This window comes from Salvia miltiorrhiza, chromosome 4, assembly GCF_028751815.1.
Source record: "Salvia miltiorrhiza cultivar Shanhuang (shh) chromosome 4, IMPLAD_Smil_shh, whole genome shotgun sequence".
NCBI classification, from domain to species: domain Eukaryota; kingdom Viridiplantae; phylum Streptophyta; class Magnoliopsida; order Lamiales; family Lamiaceae; genus Salvia; species Salvia miltiorrhiza.
The window spans coordinates 55,423,261-55,443,001 of record NC_080390.1 but is presented as its reverse complement, the minus strand read 5'-3'; the positions used below and the strand labels follow the sequence as shown (position 1 = coordinate 55,443,001).

At 36.2% G+C, this 19,741-nt stretch overlaps 5 protein-coding genes and 2 non-coding genes across 7 annotated transcripts; 4 read left to right on the top strand and 3 right to left on the bottom strand.

The window, feature by feature from the left end:
* Positions 1 to 5,585: 5,585 nt before the first annotated feature.
* On the bottom strand, positions 5,586 to 7,962 carry LOC131020886 (heterodimeric geranylgeranyl pyrophosphate synthase small subunit, chloroplastic). The gene is made up of 2 exons (XM_057949931.1): positions 7,361 to 7,962; positions 5,586 to 6,425 (listed from the first exon to the last, which is right to left on the bottom strand). The coding sequence occupies exons 1-2, from the start codon at positions 7,691 to 7,693 to the stop codon at positions 5,763 to 5,765; spliced, it is 996 nt and encodes a 331-aa protein (XP_057805914.1). The 5' UTR covers positions 7,694 to 7,962; the 3' UTR covers positions 5,586 to 5,762.
* On the top strand, positions 7,789 to 8,717 carry LOC131023644 (uncharacterized). Its single transcript, XM_057953190.1, has 2 exons — positions 7,789 to 7,794; positions 8,585 to 8,717. The coding sequence occupies exons 1-2, from the start codon at positions 7,789 to 7,791 to the stop codon at positions 8,681 to 8,683; spliced, it is 105 nt and encodes a 34-aa protein (XP_057809173.1). The 3' UTR covers positions 8,684 to 8,717.
* Positions 8,585 to 8,736, bottom strand: LOC131024057 (U4 spliceosomal RNA). Its single transcript, XR_009101651.1, has one exon. It is a non-coding gene; the product is annotated as a U4 spliceosomal RNA (small nuclear RNA).
* A 1,943-nt stretch (positions 8,737 to 10,679) lies between these two features.
* LOC131020885 (acetylserotonin O-methyltransferase-like) lies at positions 10,680 to 12,606 on the top strand. Its single transcript, XM_057949930.1, has 2 exons — positions 10,680 to 11,645; positions 12,263 to 12,606. Exons 1-2 carry the CDS (start codon positions 10,842 to 10,844, stop codon positions 12,557 to 12,559), a joined length of 1,101 nt encoding a protein of 366 aa, XP_057805913.1. The 5' UTR covers positions 10,680 to 10,841; the 3' UTR covers positions 12,560 to 12,606.
* Positions 12,607 to 12,744: 138 nt separating this feature from the next.
* Positions 12,745 to 12,905, top strand: LOC131024022 (U1 spliceosomal RNA). Its single transcript, XR_009101618.1, has one exon. It is a non-coding gene; the product is annotated as a U1 spliceosomal RNA (small nuclear RNA).
* A 1,628-nt stretch (positions 12,906 to 14,533) lies between these two features.
* LOC131020882 (probable glycosyltransferase At3g07620) lies at positions 14,534 to 16,009 on the top strand. The gene has a single exon (XM_057949928.1). It carries the CDS (start codon positions 14,814 to 14,816, stop codon positions 15,834 to 15,836), a length of 1,023 nt encoding a protein of 340 aa, XP_057805911.1. The 5' UTR covers positions 14,534 to 14,813; the 3' UTR covers positions 15,837 to 16,009.
* Positions 15,977 to 17,853, bottom strand: LOC131020881 (GDSL esterase/lipase At5g55050-like). The gene is made up of 5 exons (XM_057949927.1): positions 17,416 to 17,853; positions 17,171 to 17,313; positions 16,848 to 17,066; positions 16,500 to 16,761; positions 15,977 to 16,381 (listed from the first exon to the last, which is right to left on the bottom strand). Exons 1-5 carry the CDS (start codon positions 17,657 to 17,659, stop codon positions 16,158 to 16,160), a joined length of 1,092 nt encoding a protein of 363 aa, XP_057805910.1. The 5' UTR covers positions 17,660 to 17,853; the 3' UTR covers positions 15,977 to 16,157.
* Positions 17,854 to 19,741: the final 1,888 nt, after the last annotated feature.

Genomic DNA, 19,741 nt, shown 5'->3' with positions numbered 1-19,741 from the left:
TGTATCTGCAAAATTAACTATTCCTAGATAATTTTGTCGTACATATGCTTGAACTCCAAATTAAGGGTTTGACTAAAAGTGTAATTAGGTTAGGATATGTGATCTTGGTAGACCCAATTTATGAATTTTGGGGAATAATTAATTAAGAATCCTCGTAGGTTGGAGGGGGATGACGTGGCAGCGTGCGCAAATGCTGACGTGTAAAGGGCATAATAATGATATGTTGGCCTCTAGGTTTTCGAAAAGCCGGTTTAACTTGAAAATATAGATAATATTAAATACTTTTTTTTTTAGAACAGATAATATTAAATACTAAAAATTGATAATATTAAATAAGAGACATATTTATTGGGCAACGGACATTGAACGTGGGAAATCATCGCTGACAGCAAGGCGACTTGATGCTGCTCTTCACTACAATACGCCACTCTCGTTTCTACCTTCACCAGATCGCCTCTATTTAAAAACAAATTCAATTATTAATTTTTATATATATATATATATATATATGGCGCGATTATAGTGAGAACCACACTTATCGTGAGAACATAAGAACCATTAAAATCAATGCATCTACTATATAAATTAATGCATTCGCTATTAAATTTAATGCATCCGAAAATAATAAATTTTTTGCTCCCTTCAGGATTCGAACCCTGGATCTGCATTCATCCACCAAGATGATGCATCCACCGTAGATCTTGATGATCGAATGGTTTAAAATGGTTCTCTGTTCTAATTTTATTTAGTGGTTCTTATTTGAACCTCTCCCTATATATATATACTCCTTCTGTTTTAATTTAGTAGGCCACAAAGTTTGAGCACACATGTTAAAGAACGAATGATTTATAATAAAATCGGAGAGATAAAAAATAACTTTTTTGAGAGTATATTTATCGACAAAAAATAGAAGATAAAATGAAGATATTTTTTAATGATAAAAAAACAGATAATTATTTGTGAATTTCAATCATACTTTTTGTGTAAATAATAGTGAGTTGAATGATGGTGTTTGTTATATATTGATTCTTTTATTTTAGGAATTAACTTATTGAATTGAAACATTTAAATAAGAAAATGTGACCAATTGAATTGGAACGGATAGAATACGTAATATATTGGCAAATGTGTGTAGTATTTAATACGATTTCATTAAAATCAAATTTGGTTATACTATCAATATGGGCAGAACTAAGAGAAACTCTGATGCATTTATTGCAAGAGATTATTAGCTCAAGTTGATGTGGGATAGAAATGGTGACTTTAACACGCTCTTGCTCGTGTAGATCGGTATGACCCATCGACAACTACAACATAAACAAACAAAAGTTCTCTTTGAACTTGGGCTCGGCTCGCTTGAATGCCATCTTAGAATCGGGCCCATTATCTCCTTATTAAAAGAATTACTACCAGAGATAAGATCATTACCAAGTCGATGTGGGATAGAAATAATTGCTTCAACACACCCGTACATGTGTAGGCAGATATGATTCATCGGCAAGTACAATGAACAAACAAAAGTGCCAATCGTGCAACATGTATTATGTTTTGTTATATAATAATAATAATAATAATAATAATAATAATAATAATAATAATAATATTATTATTATTATTATTATTATTATTATTATTATTATTAAAAGAAACTAGGCTTTGTATATAGCCCGATGGATCGGGTGATAAATTTACTTAAGTGGAAGGTTTCCTTTCTCTTGTCCTTATCTTTTATTTATCGCAACCCTAAATAATAAATTATCTACTAATCAATATTCAAACATGCATGTATTAACAATTTTTATTGTTGAATTTTTATCTAGACAGCTACTAGTATTTAGTAAATGCTAGTATTTCACAAGTTGACATAGCTAGGATTCTTTAATTTTACACCAACCATAAAGCTAATTTAGACTCATTGACAAATCACAAAATGAGAAGCACACCAATTTAGCTCATGAACAACAACGTGATTCATGCATAAGTGTGAATTTTCATCTTTCTTCTTTCCTTTTCTTTTACGTCTCAACTTAATTAATTAATGATCCAACAATTTTATTTTATTATTGATCAAATCATATGCAAGATTACTGTTCACAAGAATATTAAAATATTAAATGGAAATATATATAAAATTTCCTAAAGTGTCAACATATATAAGTTACGTGGTTCGGTTTTATTGTTGCAGCTATTTTCATGCATGATCAAATATGGTTTACCACCATATACATAATGCTTATACCATTTACCTACTTTCTTTTTTTGTAATATATTGTCTGTCTATCTAATTTAATTTGAGTTATATTGTGGTCGCATTTTAATTGCAAGTTCATTTTCTTAAAAAGTTCAAATTAAAAAAAAAAAAAAAAAAAAGTGTTCCCATGCCAAGAATTATGTTTTTGAGTTTTGTCATGCATAGTCGGAAAGTTAATAAAGCCACTCATGAACATGCTAGTTTTATATTATATATATTTCAAAATGTAACGATTTGAAGATTGGACTCCCGTTTTAACGTTCAATTACTGTGCAATTTGATTGGAATTGATAATATCGTTCGTCTTTAGTCTGAAAAAATAAGTGTGTATGTTCTCGATATTAATTTTAAACATATCGTAGTACAATTATGAAATTTCTCGAGTTGGAAAATACGTAGCTAGATCTCATTGCATGTGAATTGTTAAACTTTTGTTGAGTTTGAAACTTATAAATGAAATTTCTTTTGTAGTAATGAATTATTTGCATATTTATGTCTAACAACTCGACAAGGATGGAGGGATTGATATACATTCAACGAACCTGGACATGGATTCAGATGAATTGAATCTAGACATATATTTACAACATCGTCAACTCTTTTGAGAAGTTTGTCTCACGATATATAGGCTGTATTTTGAATTCATAAATGTTATATCGCACGTCCGAATTTAATTAAATTCAATTAATTAAATTTAATTGAAATCTTGGCTCCACCGAATTAACCCTACACATTGCATTATGCATATGCTTATAACAATGATGTATTTGCTTTTTATCCCTCCAAATAGAGAGTTATAATAAAGTATAAATTTATCACTTAAAGTGAGGATCAGATTTTATTTATCTTGTTTATTTTGAATGATAATATATTTATTCACTCCTTATAAGGTGGTATAAAATTTGATGAGTTCGGATTTGGGTAGCTTTGGAGAAGATTTACCTGTTGTGCGTTGGAGTGAAAGTTGAGAGCAATTAGCAAGGAAAACAAAGATTGTAGTCTTGAATATCACGTAAGTTACATGGGAGTGCGATGGTTCTATTTATAAAGATAAACAGGGGCAAAACGGTAAAATTAAGCCTGCCTAGAGACAACCCTGCTCCCTGCCCTTCATTCCTCGTAAAAGATGTTGCTCCTCAGCCCGGTCGATGTCAGCCCTGCCATTTTGGATTCAGCTCTGTCACTTTGGATTCAGCTCTTCCCCAAATGCAGCGCTGCGCTCATGCTGTCGCAGGGTTAGTATGATCATGTTCTTGACAGCTTTATTACATGGTCTTCCCGTGGAGCCTCTAAACTGACTTGTTCTCACTGCTCCTAGGTCAGCACTGAATGTTTCGGGCTGGGCTGGTGCATATTTTACTCCTCATCAAAATTATACCACATGTCTGAATTTTTTATTATGTAAAAGCAAACAAGGTATAAGATGGTAAATGAAACTTTGATCATTTTCTTATGCCTCAAAGCAAATGCACCTAAGTACTCCCTCCGTCCCGCGAGTCTTGACACGTTTGGGTTCGGCACGAGAATTAAGGAGTTGTAGATTAGTGTTTTAAGTGTGTAATTAATAAAGTATAAAATTGATAAAGTATGAGAGAGAAGGTAATAAAAGTGATAAAGTAGGAGAGAGAATATAATAAAGGTGATAAAGTAGGAGAGAGAAGGTAATAACTATTGCCAAAAAAGGAAACGTGTCAAGATTCGTGGGACGGCCCAAAAAGGAAAACGTGTCAAGACTCGCGGGACGGAGGGAGTATAAACAACACCTTAGTTAATTTCAAAAAAAAAAAAATCATAAAGAATCACCACCAATTACTTAACTTTGACTGCTTGTGAAGTCGAAAATTTACCTTCAATTTGTTTTGAACGTGTGAGAAATATAGTGATCTCAAATGGTGTGGTTACAAAAAATAAATTATGCTAATAATAATGTTACTGGCCAACGGTTAACTATTTTTTTAAAAAATATTGTGTAGTAAAATCTTTGAAAATTTGACTAACTACAAGCATGATTTATATGTTTGAATAGTTCTTTTTATTTACGGTTTTTCGATCCAAAAAATTTGTTTGAATAAGTGTACTACTATATGTGAAACATGTGGATCTATCCATCTGAAAAACCTAATTATTCTTGACTATTATAGGCAATTATTCAGACCAAGAAACATTACATTTCAACTCAAAAAAGGAAACTGTTACATTTGATATATATAGATCATAGTAATTTGCGTAGAATGGCAAAAATCAAGTACGTGCAGTATCGTGTCTATCTTCGATAATGATTTTAATTAGTGTTTTATATTAATGAACAAGTTGAGAGAAGTCAGTCCAAAATAAATAAATAAAATGTTCCTAACTGCAAAATGTCAACACTATGGAGCAATGGGAATATTATAAACAACACATGTGTACGAGGAAATATTAAAATGCTTTTCAATTAATATGCATCTTGATCTTATATTTTACTATTTTTTATTCAGGATATATATAAATGCCAACTTTAATGTTACTTATTAAATAAAACATTTTTTCTCTTCGGTTTAGAATGTATTTTTACTATTTTATCTAAAAAATACTAACACATGAATAAACCTCCGTATTAAGTTGTATGATCTCTGGGTTTGAAAAAAATAATCTCCTTTACCACTACCTATCACCAACTCAAATATATAATTTGAATAATAATTATATAGTGAAACGATTTGTAAAATACTCAGCCATAATATTTGTTCAATATATGATACGTCAATACAAAACTAAGGTGAATTTTTAAAATCTAGGTAATATGTGAGGAGGCCCAAATAAGATTAGACTTCGAAAACAAAATGGATCTATTGGGCTGTATTTTTACTTCCTATCATTGAAGGTGGGCTTTGCATGGGCCCAGAACAGAAGTCCCAACTTCGGCCCACTATATAAATTAATAATTTATAAAAACTACTTAAATTATAAATTTTCAGAAGGTCCTTATATAAATCTTATGATCTCACCAACATTATATATTAATAATCTTATAACGGGTAAAATGAAACCAAAAATCAAAGTTATGATAGTAAATTTATAATCAAAGTAATCACAGTAGAACCTCTAAATTAAGCTAAAATGAAACCAAAAAAATTAAAGTATTCAATCCTGATTATCTTTGTAATTTTAGAAGATTATTAGTTAGGATTCACTAAGATTAAGAATAATAGAGAAACATATATCTCATCTTCATATCACCTATCTTTATTCCCTAGTATTTCTTCATCCCACTTTTCCAGTTTATCAAAGCTTAAACTCAAATACATCAATCTTTATATTTACAGACAGAAATATACTGGCATCACAGCAAATATATACACAAAGAAACTCCATAAATGAGTTTAATCGATCAAGATTTCCCATAGGGTTTTAAATAACTTGCTCTACTAAAACTGCTGCTATAATATCATTATAGAAATACATCAATACAAACAAGTGCCATAGGCATATTTTTTATAACAGGTTCAAGCAAAAATCAATCAGAAGCTGATTAAACTAATTCTTCAAAGCCAAAATACCTATCAGCAGCATAATCAACGAAGCTATATAATGGTAGAACCTTGTCGCCATATTTCTCTAACCTCTCCAACTCTTTCTTTGCTTGGGATCTTAAATCCTCAGCCACCTCCATCGCTTTCTCAACTCCATACACGGATACATAACTTTTACCCTTGCTCTTGCTCTTATCCTTCTCCTCCGGCTGCAGTTTCGTTTCCCGGATGTCATCCACCACCTCATACAAAATACCTACAGCCCGGCCGTATTTTCTCAGGTGCTCAATCTCATCATCTGAAGCACCGGCGAGTAGGCCTCCACAGACAGCAGAGCACTGGCCCATTTCGCCAAACTTCTTTTCTTGTACGAGATCAACTGCATTGGGCCCACCCTCAAGGTCGAGAAACTGACCAGCAGCCATACCGGTGGACCCCACCGCCCTTGCTATCTCAGCAATCACTCGGAGGAGGCGGGTGTGAGGGACAAGATCCGTGGGGGTCTGGGAAACAATATGACGGAAGCCGAGAGGGAACAATGCATCCCCTGCTAATATTGCCATATCCACACCGAACACTGTGTGGTTCGAGGGCTGGCCTCTTCTAGATGGATCATCATCCATGCACGGCAAGTCATCGTGTATTAATGAAGCAGAATGGACCTATTGTTCAAAGGCGCATATGGTAAGAAATAAGAGATTACAAACAAAATTAACCAATAGCTTGAGTGATGCAGCTCGATGAGAAAAGGGAAGTGGGATGGTTGCCAGCATATGAAACTGGTCTAACCTTGAATGTGATCATTCATTTGTTTCAGCGGTAAATTTCTTTAGATTGCCTAGTTCAAGCAAAGTTGGACGTAGAAAATGTAACTGTAGAAGTGTAGATTAATAGTAAAAATAAAAGGGTCAGAGATTGAAACTTAGATCATATGAGAATGATGGTATGAATTCCAGACAGTAAAACTGACATTGACACCAGAAGAAATGCAATACATAATGAAATTGTGCAGACTGCAGAGTCCTAATTTCAAGATTTAAAGGGTGGAATTCATGGTTATAAACTTATAATATATCATTCCGTTGAAGCAAACCATCAACTCATCTTAAGATATACTATCCAACAATGAAAAACAATAATCAATTATGTTCCCATCTGCAGTCTGTTTGATTCAAGGTACCTATCCTCACATCTCCTAGTTTATGGACTTGCTCTAATTTATATAAAAAAAATATTCAAGACACAATGACAGTGATGGCCAACCTAAGTTGCACATCATACAATCTTAACATGTGATTTAAGTCAACAAAGATGCCCCAATAAGCATAAGGCAGTATTGATTTCTAAATTAGAACGATATAAACCTAACAATTTTACAATTTGTAGAAATTTCAAACTAGAAAATGTTATTATAATCCTTGATAGATTCCTGTATAGCTACAAATACTTTTTATAGCTAAAAGTTTCTAACTACAGCTCGTAAGTAGCATTAGCTGATTCAGAATCTGAGAACATAGAAGACTTGAACAAGAGATTGAAGAAAAAAATGCAAATATGAAAAGCAGAAAATTCGCATCAATATTATACAAAAACATACCATTTCAAGAGCGCAGGCGGTGGGGAAGGCGGCGAGGCGGTTACCACCGAAAATCTCACAAGCGGCGACGCACATAACCGGCGGTGCTCTCTTAGCTCCCTTCGCCAAAACTGAATAGCGCATTGCCTCATAGATCTGCTGCGGGTACTTCACAGGAATCGCCTCGTCGAGCTTCTGATCGATTTCTTTAATTAGAGACGTCCAATACGTCTTGAGATCAAATCCAGGTGAAACCGATGCGGCGGAGCATCGAATTGTGCGGCGGAGCGCAGGACGAGTGACCTTCGGCAAGCAAACATGGGGAGTCGACGTGATTACGGAAGAGAAAAGCATAATTTACGAATTTCAGGTTGATTGTTTCGAATTTGGCAGTGATTTTCTTTCTAGAACCTAAAATTTGCAGAGGTAGAGATTAGAGTGAAGAGCAAATGCTGGTGAAGTGGTGATGGGAAAAGAGATGAGATGTTTGACAAAACCGAAGCTTGTGCGCCTGCTGCTGACGTGGCGTCTCGTCATTGGCTACCACCTCTTAATTGCATATGTTTACTTTTAGCAATTTTAATCACATGGGAATTGGCTGTTTCCTGTTTGATTTGTAGGATTAAAGACTAACTATCCCGACCTTTTCGAAATTAAATTAATTTCACTTAATTGCAGAGATCTACTTTTTTTTTTCAAGTTAAAATAAATATAATTAAAGATCAAAGGGGTACTCAAACCCTTGTACGGATAAATCGGGTAGACAAACATAAAAAAAAAAAAAAAACTAACATATCTATTTAGACGGACAACAACTAAAACGATCCAACAACCAATCGTGGTGTGAGTAATAAAAGCTATCGGGAAAGAAAGTTTTCAACCATATCCACGTACGAGTTATGATTTTAATTGCAAAATTTACTTTTTACAATTTTAGTCACGTGGGGATTGGAGATTAATCTCTCTTAATTGCATAGATTTACTTTTAGCAATTTTTCTTAATTGCGAAGCTTACTTACAATTTTAGTTACGTGGGGATTGGAAATTAATCTCTCTTAACTGCAGAGATTTACTTTTAGCAATTTTAATTACGTGGGAATTGGTTGTTTATGACTTCTAAAATTTTTAATTTTTCGATTCAATTTTTTATGCAGTATATATATGATACTCAATTATAAAATTAATGAATAAAATAATAATAATATAAGTAAAGTTAAAGCTAACAATATAGACTTAGAATTGTAGGGCCTAACCCAAAAAGGGAGCCCTTCCAGAAATTCTCGACGGCCCAAGTCAAGCCTGGGCCGAAGAGGGGGTTTGGAAATAGTTTTCAACCAGCAATAGACGCGCCTCGGTTAGAACCTCACTAGCTGCGTCATTGCCCCAAGCGCAAAGATGAATTTTGCTTCTCAACTTGCTTTCCTTTTATTTTGCTTCTCCCACAAATGAACTTTCCTAAACAACCGATGTGGGACTAATTAATATTGATTCACACTCTCCACATGTTTGCTTTTACTAAAAACTTTGCAAATTTAACATGTGGCTTCTAGTGAATATAGTTTTGACCAGTTTCGAGGGTTTTATACAACTTCAAATCAACTTATTTTAACAATTAACAGTAACTTGTTTACTTTGGTGGATAATTAATGGTGAGTTGAAAAAAATACATCCAACGATTCAATTTTTATTGATCTAGAAATGTGTTAAAACTTTGGATACCCAAGCCCCTCAATTAATTTGGTTTGGATTTGTTTAATGGAGAATATGTATCTTTCTAGAGTTCTCAATTAATGCGTGTATATAAGAAAATATCAAAATGATATTTTCCTCTAAATATAATATAATATGCATGAATATTATTCTAACTGAGAGTGGGAAGTGATGTTTGTGGACCTACATATTTCTTACCAATATTTTAATAGTAACAATATCTATATAATAATTATTGTAAAATAAATACCACTTACAAATAATTATGCCAACACACATAATAATGATTGTAAATGTAAAATAAACACCACTTATAATAATTTTGGCCCTTCTCGGTTTTTTTTTTTGGAAACGGTACGCATCTCGATAATTAGTAGGGAATGAGATAATCTACCGCATCATTTATGTCCTTGTACTGCGGACCTTAATATTTAAATAAATAACAAATCTATAGTATTAATTATTAATCAATATAGTATTAATTAATAATTAATACTATATAATAGCAAAACATAATACTCTCTCCCATTTTTTATACAAGTCGTTTTTACATAATACTACCAAATTAAATTATAAAATTTTATCTTTTAAATTCATACATTTACTTATAACTTATAATATGTAAAGTATTTCCCTGCCAAAATTCACTAGTGGTTTATAAAATAAAAACCGCCGTACTCAAGGGGACACCAAGCGATACGACCTTCTGTGTGTGAACAGTGAGGTCCCGGATTCAAACCCCACTGCTCCCCCTCCCCAACTCCCCCAAATCAAAAAAATAAAATAAAAACTGCTAGTATTCGTAGCTATTTATAAATGAGGACGGAAAATTTTGGAATAACAACAAATTTTCAACTTACCAATAAATAAATGTTTAATTCAAATATAAAAACCAGGCCAGAATTAGTCAAATTAGAGAGTGTCGTTGTCATTCCTTAAGATTAATTATTGCCAAGTTATTGACTCATAAAATAGCCAAATAATACATAATACTGCAGAAGATTATTCTTCTTCTTGAAGACATATATACTTATGCTCTAGATAAAATTCTAGAGGCTATTCACCTCATTAAAATCCATATGAAGTCCGCCACATAGGGCGATTTGTTTCGGATGTAATCCTCTGTACCACAATTAATATTATTAATATAATGAACTCTAATTAATACTATTAATCACTGAAATTTGAAAATGTTAAAAATAGTACCCTAACTTTGGAGCAATTAACCCTAATAATCATTCATTCATTTAAATATATATACAAAAATGAGTGAACCCTAATTAATTATCTTAAGTCATACTAAAATGCAATAAATCAAAAAAATACGATTAAAAATTATAACAGATTAAAAGTGAAATACGATGAGACACAATAATTATGGGACAAAAGACCATGACGCGAGTGAAGTTTATTCATAAGACATAGGATTCCAGACTCTATGTTTCATTGTCCGTGTCTCACTATTAATTTAATTATTATTATAAAATAAAAATATGTCCCACTATTGTACCAACTACCAAGTGTGCATTTTAAAAAGGAAATGTACTCACGCATGTATAAAACTATTGTAACATTTCCTCTAAAATTAGTGTTAATTATTTATTTTGGTTAGCTACCATCTTTTTTTTACTTATAGTAGTCGGTTGCCTATATAAGGACGAAGGGATACGATACAATACTATACTATATGGTTAAAAACACAAGAAACATTAATCATTAATCATCATCATGTATCACGTTACTTACTTATATTGTCAGCATTATATATCTAATATATGTCTGCGTTGTGTTCATGTCCGAAGCCACAAAATCTCCTTCAATTCGAAAAATGGAAGCTATTAAATCAATGAAAGAAGCCAACGCGCGAGAGAAGGCTGAGGTCGACATATGGCAATACGTATTCGGCTTCACTCCGATGGCGGTGGTCAAGTGCGCGATCGAGCTCCGCATCGCCGACGCCTTGGAGGCCCACGGCGGCGCGATGTCGCTTCCCGACCTCGCCTCCGCCGTCGCCTGCTCGGCCCCGGCCCTCCGCCGCATCATGCGGTATTTGATCCACCGCGGCTTCTTCGAGCTGCGCGCCGCCACGGGCCAATACGCGCAAACCCCGCTCTCGCGGTTGCTCCTGCGAGGAGACGACGAAGCGAGGCTGAATAACAACAGTCTCGCTTCGTTCGTGCTCATGGAGAGCAGCCCCGTGATGCTCGCCCCGTGGCACGCGCTGAGCTCGCGCGCCTCGGTGGGCGGGGGCTCGGCGTTCGAGGCCGCCCACGGCCGGGACGTGTGGGAGTTCGCGTCGCGGGACCCGGGCCACAGCAAGCTGATCAACGACGCGATGGCGAGCCACGCGCGCCGGGCGGCGGGCGAGATCCTCGAGCGCTACGGCGAGGCGTTCGAAGGGATTGGTTCCTTGGTGGATGTTGGCGGCGGCGACGGCACCGCGCTCCGCTCCGTCGTGGCGGCGCGTCCGGGGATCCGGGGGATCAACTTCGATCTCCCGCACGTCGTCGCCGCGGCGGAGCGGGTGGAAGGTGTGGAGCATGTGGGCGGGGACATGTTCAAGCAAGTTCCGAAGGCGGATGCGGCTTTCATCATGGTATATGCTTTTCATTTGTTTATTTGTGAAGCTTTTGTGAGATAAAAGAGAGAAAGTTATACTCACTATTATAATAATATACACTATTCGTCTCTAAAAAACATGCGGTAGTGTGGGTAATATGAATTTTAAGAAATATTAGAAAAAGTATATTACGAGTAAAAAATGAGTCCCATTTTATGAAAATGGGAATGAAAAGTAAAAAAATTATAGTGAAGTATTGTTCAAAAATAAAAATTACATATTTTATGAGACGACCTAAATTGGTAAAATGTGTATATTTTTAAGAGACGGAGGAAGAAATTATTTTTATCATTTTATTTATTTGCATGTAGGAGGAGATTAGGTTAGTTTTTCCAATTTTTGAATTAATAACTATTTTTTAAGATAATTATCTCAAAGTTAGGGTATATATTTTTAATAATAAATACTAGTATTAATTAGAATTTCTTTAATATTAATATTTTTTTATTTTATATAAATAGCAATAAAATAGTGAAATTAATAATATAACACAGTAAATTGTGGGATAAGGAATTTCATCCGAAATAAAATTAGGTAATTTTTTTGTGTTTACCATTGTTGCATAGTAATAGTGAGTAACGTGTATGTGATAGTGGGTGCTGCATGATTGGAGCGACGATGAGTGTGTGCAGATCCTTCGGAATTGTCGAGAGGCAATTCCGAAGGAGACGGGGAAGGTGATCATCGCGGAGGCGGTGATCGTCGACGGAGAAGAGGACAAATACAGCGACGCCAGGCTGGCGCTGGACATGGTGATGATGGCCCACACAGACAAAGGGAAAGAGAGGACTATTGAAGAATGGGATTTTGTGATCAAAGGCGCTGGATTCAGTCGCTACACTGTCAAGCATATTGGCTCCATATTTGCTGTCATCGAAGCCTATCCATGAAATTTTCACTATTTTGTTTCCTACAATAATAATGCATTTTGAACTTATATATGCCTTGATTTATTAATTGGTTGGTGCACTTCATTATTATAAGTGATGGATGGAGAGCTATCCCACATCGTGATGTCATGGGTAGTTTAGTGAGGGAAAAGGAGACATAAATGGAGAAAATTAATATGAAAACCTTACTTACCTGGACGGGGTCTATGGGCGATCAATAAGACCCATGGCCTAAGTTGCCGACTTCCATTGCACTTCGGAAGGGCGCCCGCTTAAGGTCGGCCATAATGGTCGAGCCTACGTCGTAATTTGTGGCAGCGGGGGCCTGCGTTCGCGCGGCCCCTACCTAATTTTATATTAATATTTACTTTATTTTATGGGTTATTGGCGCCTAAATACACTAATTTTGGCGATAGTTTGGTTTTGCACATGATGAACTTTGAAAGGTGTAAAAAAATACTTGAACTTTAATGTTGTAGCAATTTTATCACAAATTCAAATATTAGATATTCAAACTCCATAAAAATCTTACGATTTACGAATTTAGAGATGTCCTATACGATATCTTTTAGAGATGTCCTATACGGTGTCATTTTTTAAAATGTCCGATGAATACACGTTGATATTTCGATTTGTCACGTTAGCTTTAATTTGAGAATAAATTGAATTTGTGACATCGTATTGGACACCTCTAAAAGATATCGTATAATACATCTCTAAACTCGTAAATCGTAAGATTTTTATGGAGTTCGAATATCTTATATTTGAATTTGTGATAAAAAATTTACAAACATTAAAGTTCATGTATTTTTTTGCACCTTTCAAAGTTTATGTGCAAAACCAAACTACCCTCAAAGTTGGTGTATTTAGGTGCTAATAACCCTTATTTTATTTCATTTCATGTATTGGTTTTATATCATAATTGGGTTGGGCCTTTGTTGTACTAGATGTATTGATTTTTATAATCTAATTGGTTGGGCCTTTGTTGTACTAGATGTATTGATTTTTATAATCTAATTGTGTAATTTGTGGTAATGGGGCTTAATTTGTAGTATTGGGGTCTGCGTTCGTGCGATCCTTGTCTAATTTTATATTAATATTTATGCATTAATTTTATATCCTAACTTGTCTAATTTTATATTAATATTTATGCATTAATTTTATATCCTAATTGAGTTGAGCCTTTGTTGTACTTTTGTGGTAGTGGGTGTATTGTTTTTTATATCTTACTTGTGTAATTTGTTGGTAATGGGTCTATGTATTTGCTTTTAGGTAGTGTGTCTTTTCATTTCATGTATTGGCTTTAGGCTCTAATTGGGTTGAGCATTTCGTAAATTGTGGTTTTGGATCTTTTATTTCATTTATTGGCTTTAGACCCTAATTAAGTTGAGCCTTCACACCAAAATAGTTTTATTTCCTTTTTAGAGTACTTTATTTACCTTTCAAAAAAGAGAAAATAGTTTTGATCGTTTTGTTTGATTTCAAAAAATAATACTAACAATTAAAATGTAGGATTAGAAATGAAAACTAAACATCAGTTGTTAATTTGCGCCATCGTCCATCGACTTCAAGATTTGAAATAGGTGGATTTAAAACCAAATCTTGTTACTATTATTAGAATTTTAGAAATGACAATATTAAATTTAAAAATCAATGAATTTGAATTTGAGCCTTAATAAATATTAACTACTCTATCATTAAATTAATAATTCGATCTTGCGTTATTCTTACATGTTTTCGAATTTTCCATCCAAATCGGATTGAAACTTTTTTAGACTGGTAGACCGAAAATTTTATACAAAAATTAGGTATATGTTGTATAATATTTTTTTTTGGAGAGAATAATAAATTATTTATTGATAACTCCCAAAAGGATCATCATATCTTATTTGATTATAGAATAAAGTTTGCAGTGGATAAAAAGCAGCTATATTTGACAAGGCAATTTGATTGCGGTGTTGAGTTGGACAATACAATTTTAATTATTTAAAAGCAAGATGAAGATGACTAGATGGATACTACTCATTACTATGTGATTTGAAATTATAATCACACTAATGATATTCTAAAAAAAAAAAATCACACTAATGATGATTGAATGATAAAAAAAATTAAATAAAAAAGTGACGAGAATTTCCACGTTTGACAGTTTGATTGAGAGTTGCGAACGCAAATATTCGCTGAGAAAATATCTAAAAATAAAACAAAATCAGCTGAGAGAAAAGTCGGACCTCGCTTTGATTCAGCACCTCCAATGGCAGCGGCGGCCGCAATGATCTCTCTCTTCATCGCCGGCCTCTTCATAGCTCGCTCCGCCGCCGCACCATCCCCCTACCTCTCCCCAACCACACTCCCCCAGAGCTACCAAAACATGCTGACAACTCTCAGAATCTTCATCTGCACCCCTTACGCCCCTTTCGATTTTCCCGCCGCCCCGGCCTCTCTCTTCTACAATTCCCTCCTCCGCAGCCCCTTCGTCACCCAAAACCCCGACGAAGCGCACCTCTTCTTCGTCCCATTCTCCCCCGACACCTCCACGCGCTCCATGGGGCGCGTCGTCAGGGAGCTCCGCACCGACCTCCCCTACTGGAACCGAACCCTCGGCGCCGATCACTTCTTCGTCTCGCCCGCCGGAATCGACTACTCTTCCGACCGGAATATCCTCGAGCTGAAGAAGAATTCCATCCAAATTTCGGTTTTCCCCGTCGTTTCCGGCTATTTCATCCCGCACAAGGACATCACGCTGCCTCCTCCCGGCGGCTCGCCGCTGGAGCTCTTCCACAGGGCGGAGAACTCGACGAGGACTTCGATTTTGGGGTACTTGCGGTGGGACGGGAAGACGGAGCTGAATTTGGTCAACGAGTTGAAATCGGACTCCGATTTTCTGGTCGAGGAGAAACCTGCGCAATCGGAGAGCTTCACAGAGAGTAAATTCTGTTTGTTTCTATATCACGGCGAGGTGGCCGGGATCGTTGATGCGATGGCGTCCGGCTGCGTGCCGGTGGTGATCGTGGACCGTCCGATTCAGGACTTGCCGTTGATGGATGTTTTGAGATGGTCCGACATGGCTCTGGTGGTGGCGGTGCGCGGCGCCGGGCGGCTGAAACAGATTTTATCGGAGGTGAGCGAGGAGAAGATCGCGGAGATGAGAGAAATGGCTATGGCTGCGAGCAAGCATTTGGTGTGGAACGAGGAGCCGCAGGCGATGGATGCTTTCAACATGTTGATGTATCAGCTGTGGCTGAGACGGCACGCTGTTAGGTATGCGCGGAGATGATTGATTGATCGATGATCGTATTCATGGCCTTGCGGTAGACTTGGACTGCGTTTCTAGTCATCTATATTCATCCTCGATTGTTTTCTTTCCCATCTGTTGTTAATTTATACTTATTGTGTTGTTTGCTCGTGAAGATATACATATCAAGTTTTAATATATATATTGTTCCAACAGTTATTGGAATTAGATAATACTCCAGTTACAGGAAATTGTTTCGAAGTAATCATGAACATTATTAACTACAACACATACATAATCACGGCATCTTCGGCAATGGCACTTATTATCAACACCCTTGTTGTTGCTTTGCTGGATATGTAGCTAGTTGTCCTGTGCCAACTGACTAAAGCTAATTGGTGAAACATAAGTTGGGCCGTTATAGAATTCTTGAGCAGCGAGGTAACAGGATTTCTGAGTCGGGTGGAACATGTCCCAGAACAGATATTCGTTGCGGTCTGGACAAAGTGCTGCTGTTCTGTTGCAGGGGCCTTCAGCGCTCAAAGTGCCATGCCCACAGCATGCTCCATCCACCGTGCCGAATAGTGCTACAGTAGGAAGAACATAAGATGTTACAGTATCTCTATCCTCAATCCTTGCTTCCTTTTATGCATGTTTTTAAAATTTATAACATTAAATTATGGCAAGAATTTGATGATTTCTCACAATTGTTTGATGGCATATTAATGACATCAAGAGTCATATTGAATGTATTCCCAAGAGAGTACTTCATTTCTGGAAGCTGTGAGCTGATGTTGAGTAGAAGGCCGTCGAGGGCTAAGTGGAACGCCTGAGCAAAATCATTCATGGGAGGGAAGCAGCCGTTGGTGCCGGTGGAGTTCAATTGGATTAGTCTTGAAAGTGGACAGCAACCTACTGGTGGAACGCTTATGATGCCTAATCTTCTTGCTCCAAGTCCGTACAACGTCTAGGACCACCACCAATGAAATCAGTTATAGCGTGAAATAATTGGTGATTTTGTATCTTTGGAGACTGATTTACCAAGAAACTTACTGTGATGTACTGAGAATATGCTGATAGCATCATAGTGATGAAGCTGTCTGGAGGTGTCCCATCGCTTCTGTTGAAATAACCAAAAATGTCATTGCTCCCGATACTGATGAAGAACAAAGACTTATTGAGCATTACTTCAGTCGCAGGTTCGCCTATCATGGCAGTGAAGTTATTGCGCACTGTAGTGAACTGATTGATCTGTTCCGATAAGGGCACTGTCTGTTGAGGAAGCAATGCAATGGGGCATGCAAAGAAAATATCAGAGGACAAAGATTACAACATTAGAACTGAATCCTCACAATCGAGCAAGTTCAGGGCCTTACATTGTTATTATTAGTTATGTCTAGGAGTCCAGCACCCCCAGAAGCAAAGTTTACACCGTTGCAGATGTGTTGTTGGAAACCAGATCCAAGCGTAAGGAGATACAGAAAAGGAGGTGGGCTCATCTTCAACTCGAAAAGTTTTGCTGAGGCAGGCATCATTAACATAACACGACATGTTAGCAGATGTGCATGCATTTATTCGGTGCAAAACCTTGGGAGATATAGTAATCTACGTTTGAACTAACCAAGTTCGTCAGCGCTGTTGAAACCATTGCTGAACCTCCCAGTTGCCTGGCGCTTGGGGAAGTCAACGCCATTGTGGGGGAAATTGGCTTTTAACGTGCTTGCAATATAGTTATTAGTTCCAACGTCAGCTGTTGAATCACCAAGAATGAACACAGGTTTATTGGTGGCATCGGCCAAATGAAGCATGGAATTGGCACAAATAATCAGCAGGGACAAAAACAGAGGCATGCTTATTGTGGCCATAACAGGATGAGGGCGTATTTTTTCTTGCTTTACTTGTGCCAAAACTTATTTCTATGCTTGCTGACTGATTCTTGGCAGTATTTATAGGGGCCTTTGTGCTGAAATGTTTGGTGAGGCCTAAGGAGTTAAACTTTTCTACAATACCGAAGAATGATTTCTTTGGGGCGGAATTAAAGATGTCCACGGTTTGAAGTTTCAGCTGATGGTGACTTTGCTTGAGTGTTTGAATTAATTCACAATTTAATAGAGTTGGTGCTTTATAATAAGTGAATGTAGCTACAAATAGAAGAACAGACCATAGAAGACAAAACAAATTATATAATAGGATTTCATGTCTGTTAAGACGAAATGTTGGTTACTGATTATAGTAGCTTAAGTTTGTGTGACATTGATCTCCATTTCCATAAACGAAAACGTTAATGTTTTGGAATATCTAGTTACCAATGAACAGTGCTAATATAGACAAGATTGTGCCATTGGTTACCTCATTTAACGTTGAAAACAAGAATATCCCCATAACCTGATGCTAATCTGCAGGAATATCCCCAAAATTGAAACGGTGAAAGGAATCGTGTTATACATTGCCAGGTAACTTACAGCTGTTCTTTGTTAAATCATTGGTATCTGTTTTTTAATTCTCAATCTTACATACGTAGGTCCAATAAAATATTCTGAGCCATGAATCTATCATTTGTTTTTCTAAAAAGTTATTTGAAGAGATCATGCCTCGTTTCTGCCTAATCTTACTCACAAGTTTACTTGATTTTACCTATTACAGTTGTGACTGGCACGTCCAGTTACTGTAATATGTATTTGAATAATTTGGTGGCATTTCTATCTTCAGAAACTGCTCAACAAAATCTGAGTGACTTCTTTACATGCTGCAACTTACTCCTCATCTTATGGTCCAAACCGAACATTTCTTCAATCTTCATGTCACTTGACAGGACTGAGTACTAGAGCAGAAAATTTCTTTGAGCTGTAAGACAGACTTCTTTCAAATTTCCATTTCTCCGGTTGTTGGACTATTTGTACTACAATAAGTTAGCGAACTGCCTCCCTTTTGCTAATCAATTGTCATGCTCTTCTGGGTTACCTGAAATGGGTCTGGGAGACAGCCTAATTTATCAACAGCCTAATTTATCAACAATTCGAAAAAAGAAAAGTGTGCTATGCGAGATTAGGTGTGGAACGAGCAGCCGTAGTCTTATATGGTTTTCATATTGTGATGTATCAGCTGTGGCTGAGATGGGACACAGTTTGATACGTTTCACGAGAGTTCCTTTACATGTTTATATATAGGGCAAAGGTGAATCAAGAGATTGTGCTTGCTCTTGTTAATAAATAATGGTCGTTGATTGGATCTCAGATAACTGTCATCGTTCTTTCAAACACATGAAGAGCAATTTGTAAGTAAGTTGCCATTTTATAAACTTCATCGCAACTTTTTAGACTACTTCAATCTGATCAGTATCACAACATTGATTGTAATAATGTACTGCATGCCTGACTATTACCACAAGCATGCAGCCGTTATATCTGTGACAGTTCCTTTTATATTTATACAATTCTACTGTTTTTTTGCAGTTCTTTGATCACGAATTCATGCCGGCTTTGCTAGTTTCCTGTGCCCGTTGAAAAGAATTAATCGGTAGTGGCCCTGTATAATGTGCGTCAACTGGAGAGATCTGTGTAGGGTGGTAATTATACATTTTCCAGAACAAATACTTGTAGCAATCTGGACGATGTGATGCTGCTTAACTACAAGAGCCCTAGCATTGGAGGTTTCATATCTACAGCTATCCCTTTCGAGTGCATCCCATCTATTAATAATCAACTTATTTGTCATTTGTTCTTGAAGGTGGTATTATATTTCTTGTATGGTACATAAAGATACACCTCGTGTAATATGATTGCCATATATAAACTTCATTGGTAAGAGCTCCATGTAAATTTGAGCTAACACGAATGATTAGATCATTGAGTATGTATTCGCATATTGAGATTGCACATTATCAGTTTTAAGTTTCGCTCTACTATCCATGTACAGTCAGAGGTTTCCACTCATTAGAAACTGATTTT

Coding starts and splice junctions, on each gene's coding strand:
- LOC131020886 (XM_057949931.1), bottom strand. CDS start 7,693: ATGCTTTTCTCTTCCGTAATCACGTCGACTCCCCATGTTTGCTTGCCG. Junction 6,426..7,360: donor CCGCCTGCGCTCTTGAAATG/GTATGTTTTTGT, acceptor TTTGAACAATAG/GTCCATTCTGCTTCATTAAT.
- LOC131020885 (XM_057949930.1), top strand. CDS start 10,842: ATGTCCGAAGCCACAAAATCTCCTTCAATTCGAAAAATGGAAGCTATT. Junction 11,646..12,262: donor CGGATGCGGCTTTCATCATG/GTATATGCTTTT, acceptor TGTATGTGATAG/TGGGTGCTGCATGATTGGAG.
- LOC131020882 (XM_057949928.1), top strand. CDS start 14,814: ATGGCAGCGGCGGCCGCAATGATCTCTCTCTTCATCGCCGGCCTCTTC.
- LOC131020881 (XM_057949927.1), bottom strand. CDS start 17,659: ATGGCCACAATAAGCATGCCTCTGTTTTTGTCCCTGCTGATTATTTGT. Junction 17,314..17,415: donor CAACAGCGCTGACGAACTTG/GTTAGTTCAAAC, acceptor TGCCTGCCTCAG/CAAAACTTTTCGAGTTGAAG. Junction 17,067..17,170: donor ACATAACTAATAATAACAAT/GTAAGGCCCTGA, acceptor CTTCCTCAACAG/ACAGTGCCCTTATCGGAACA.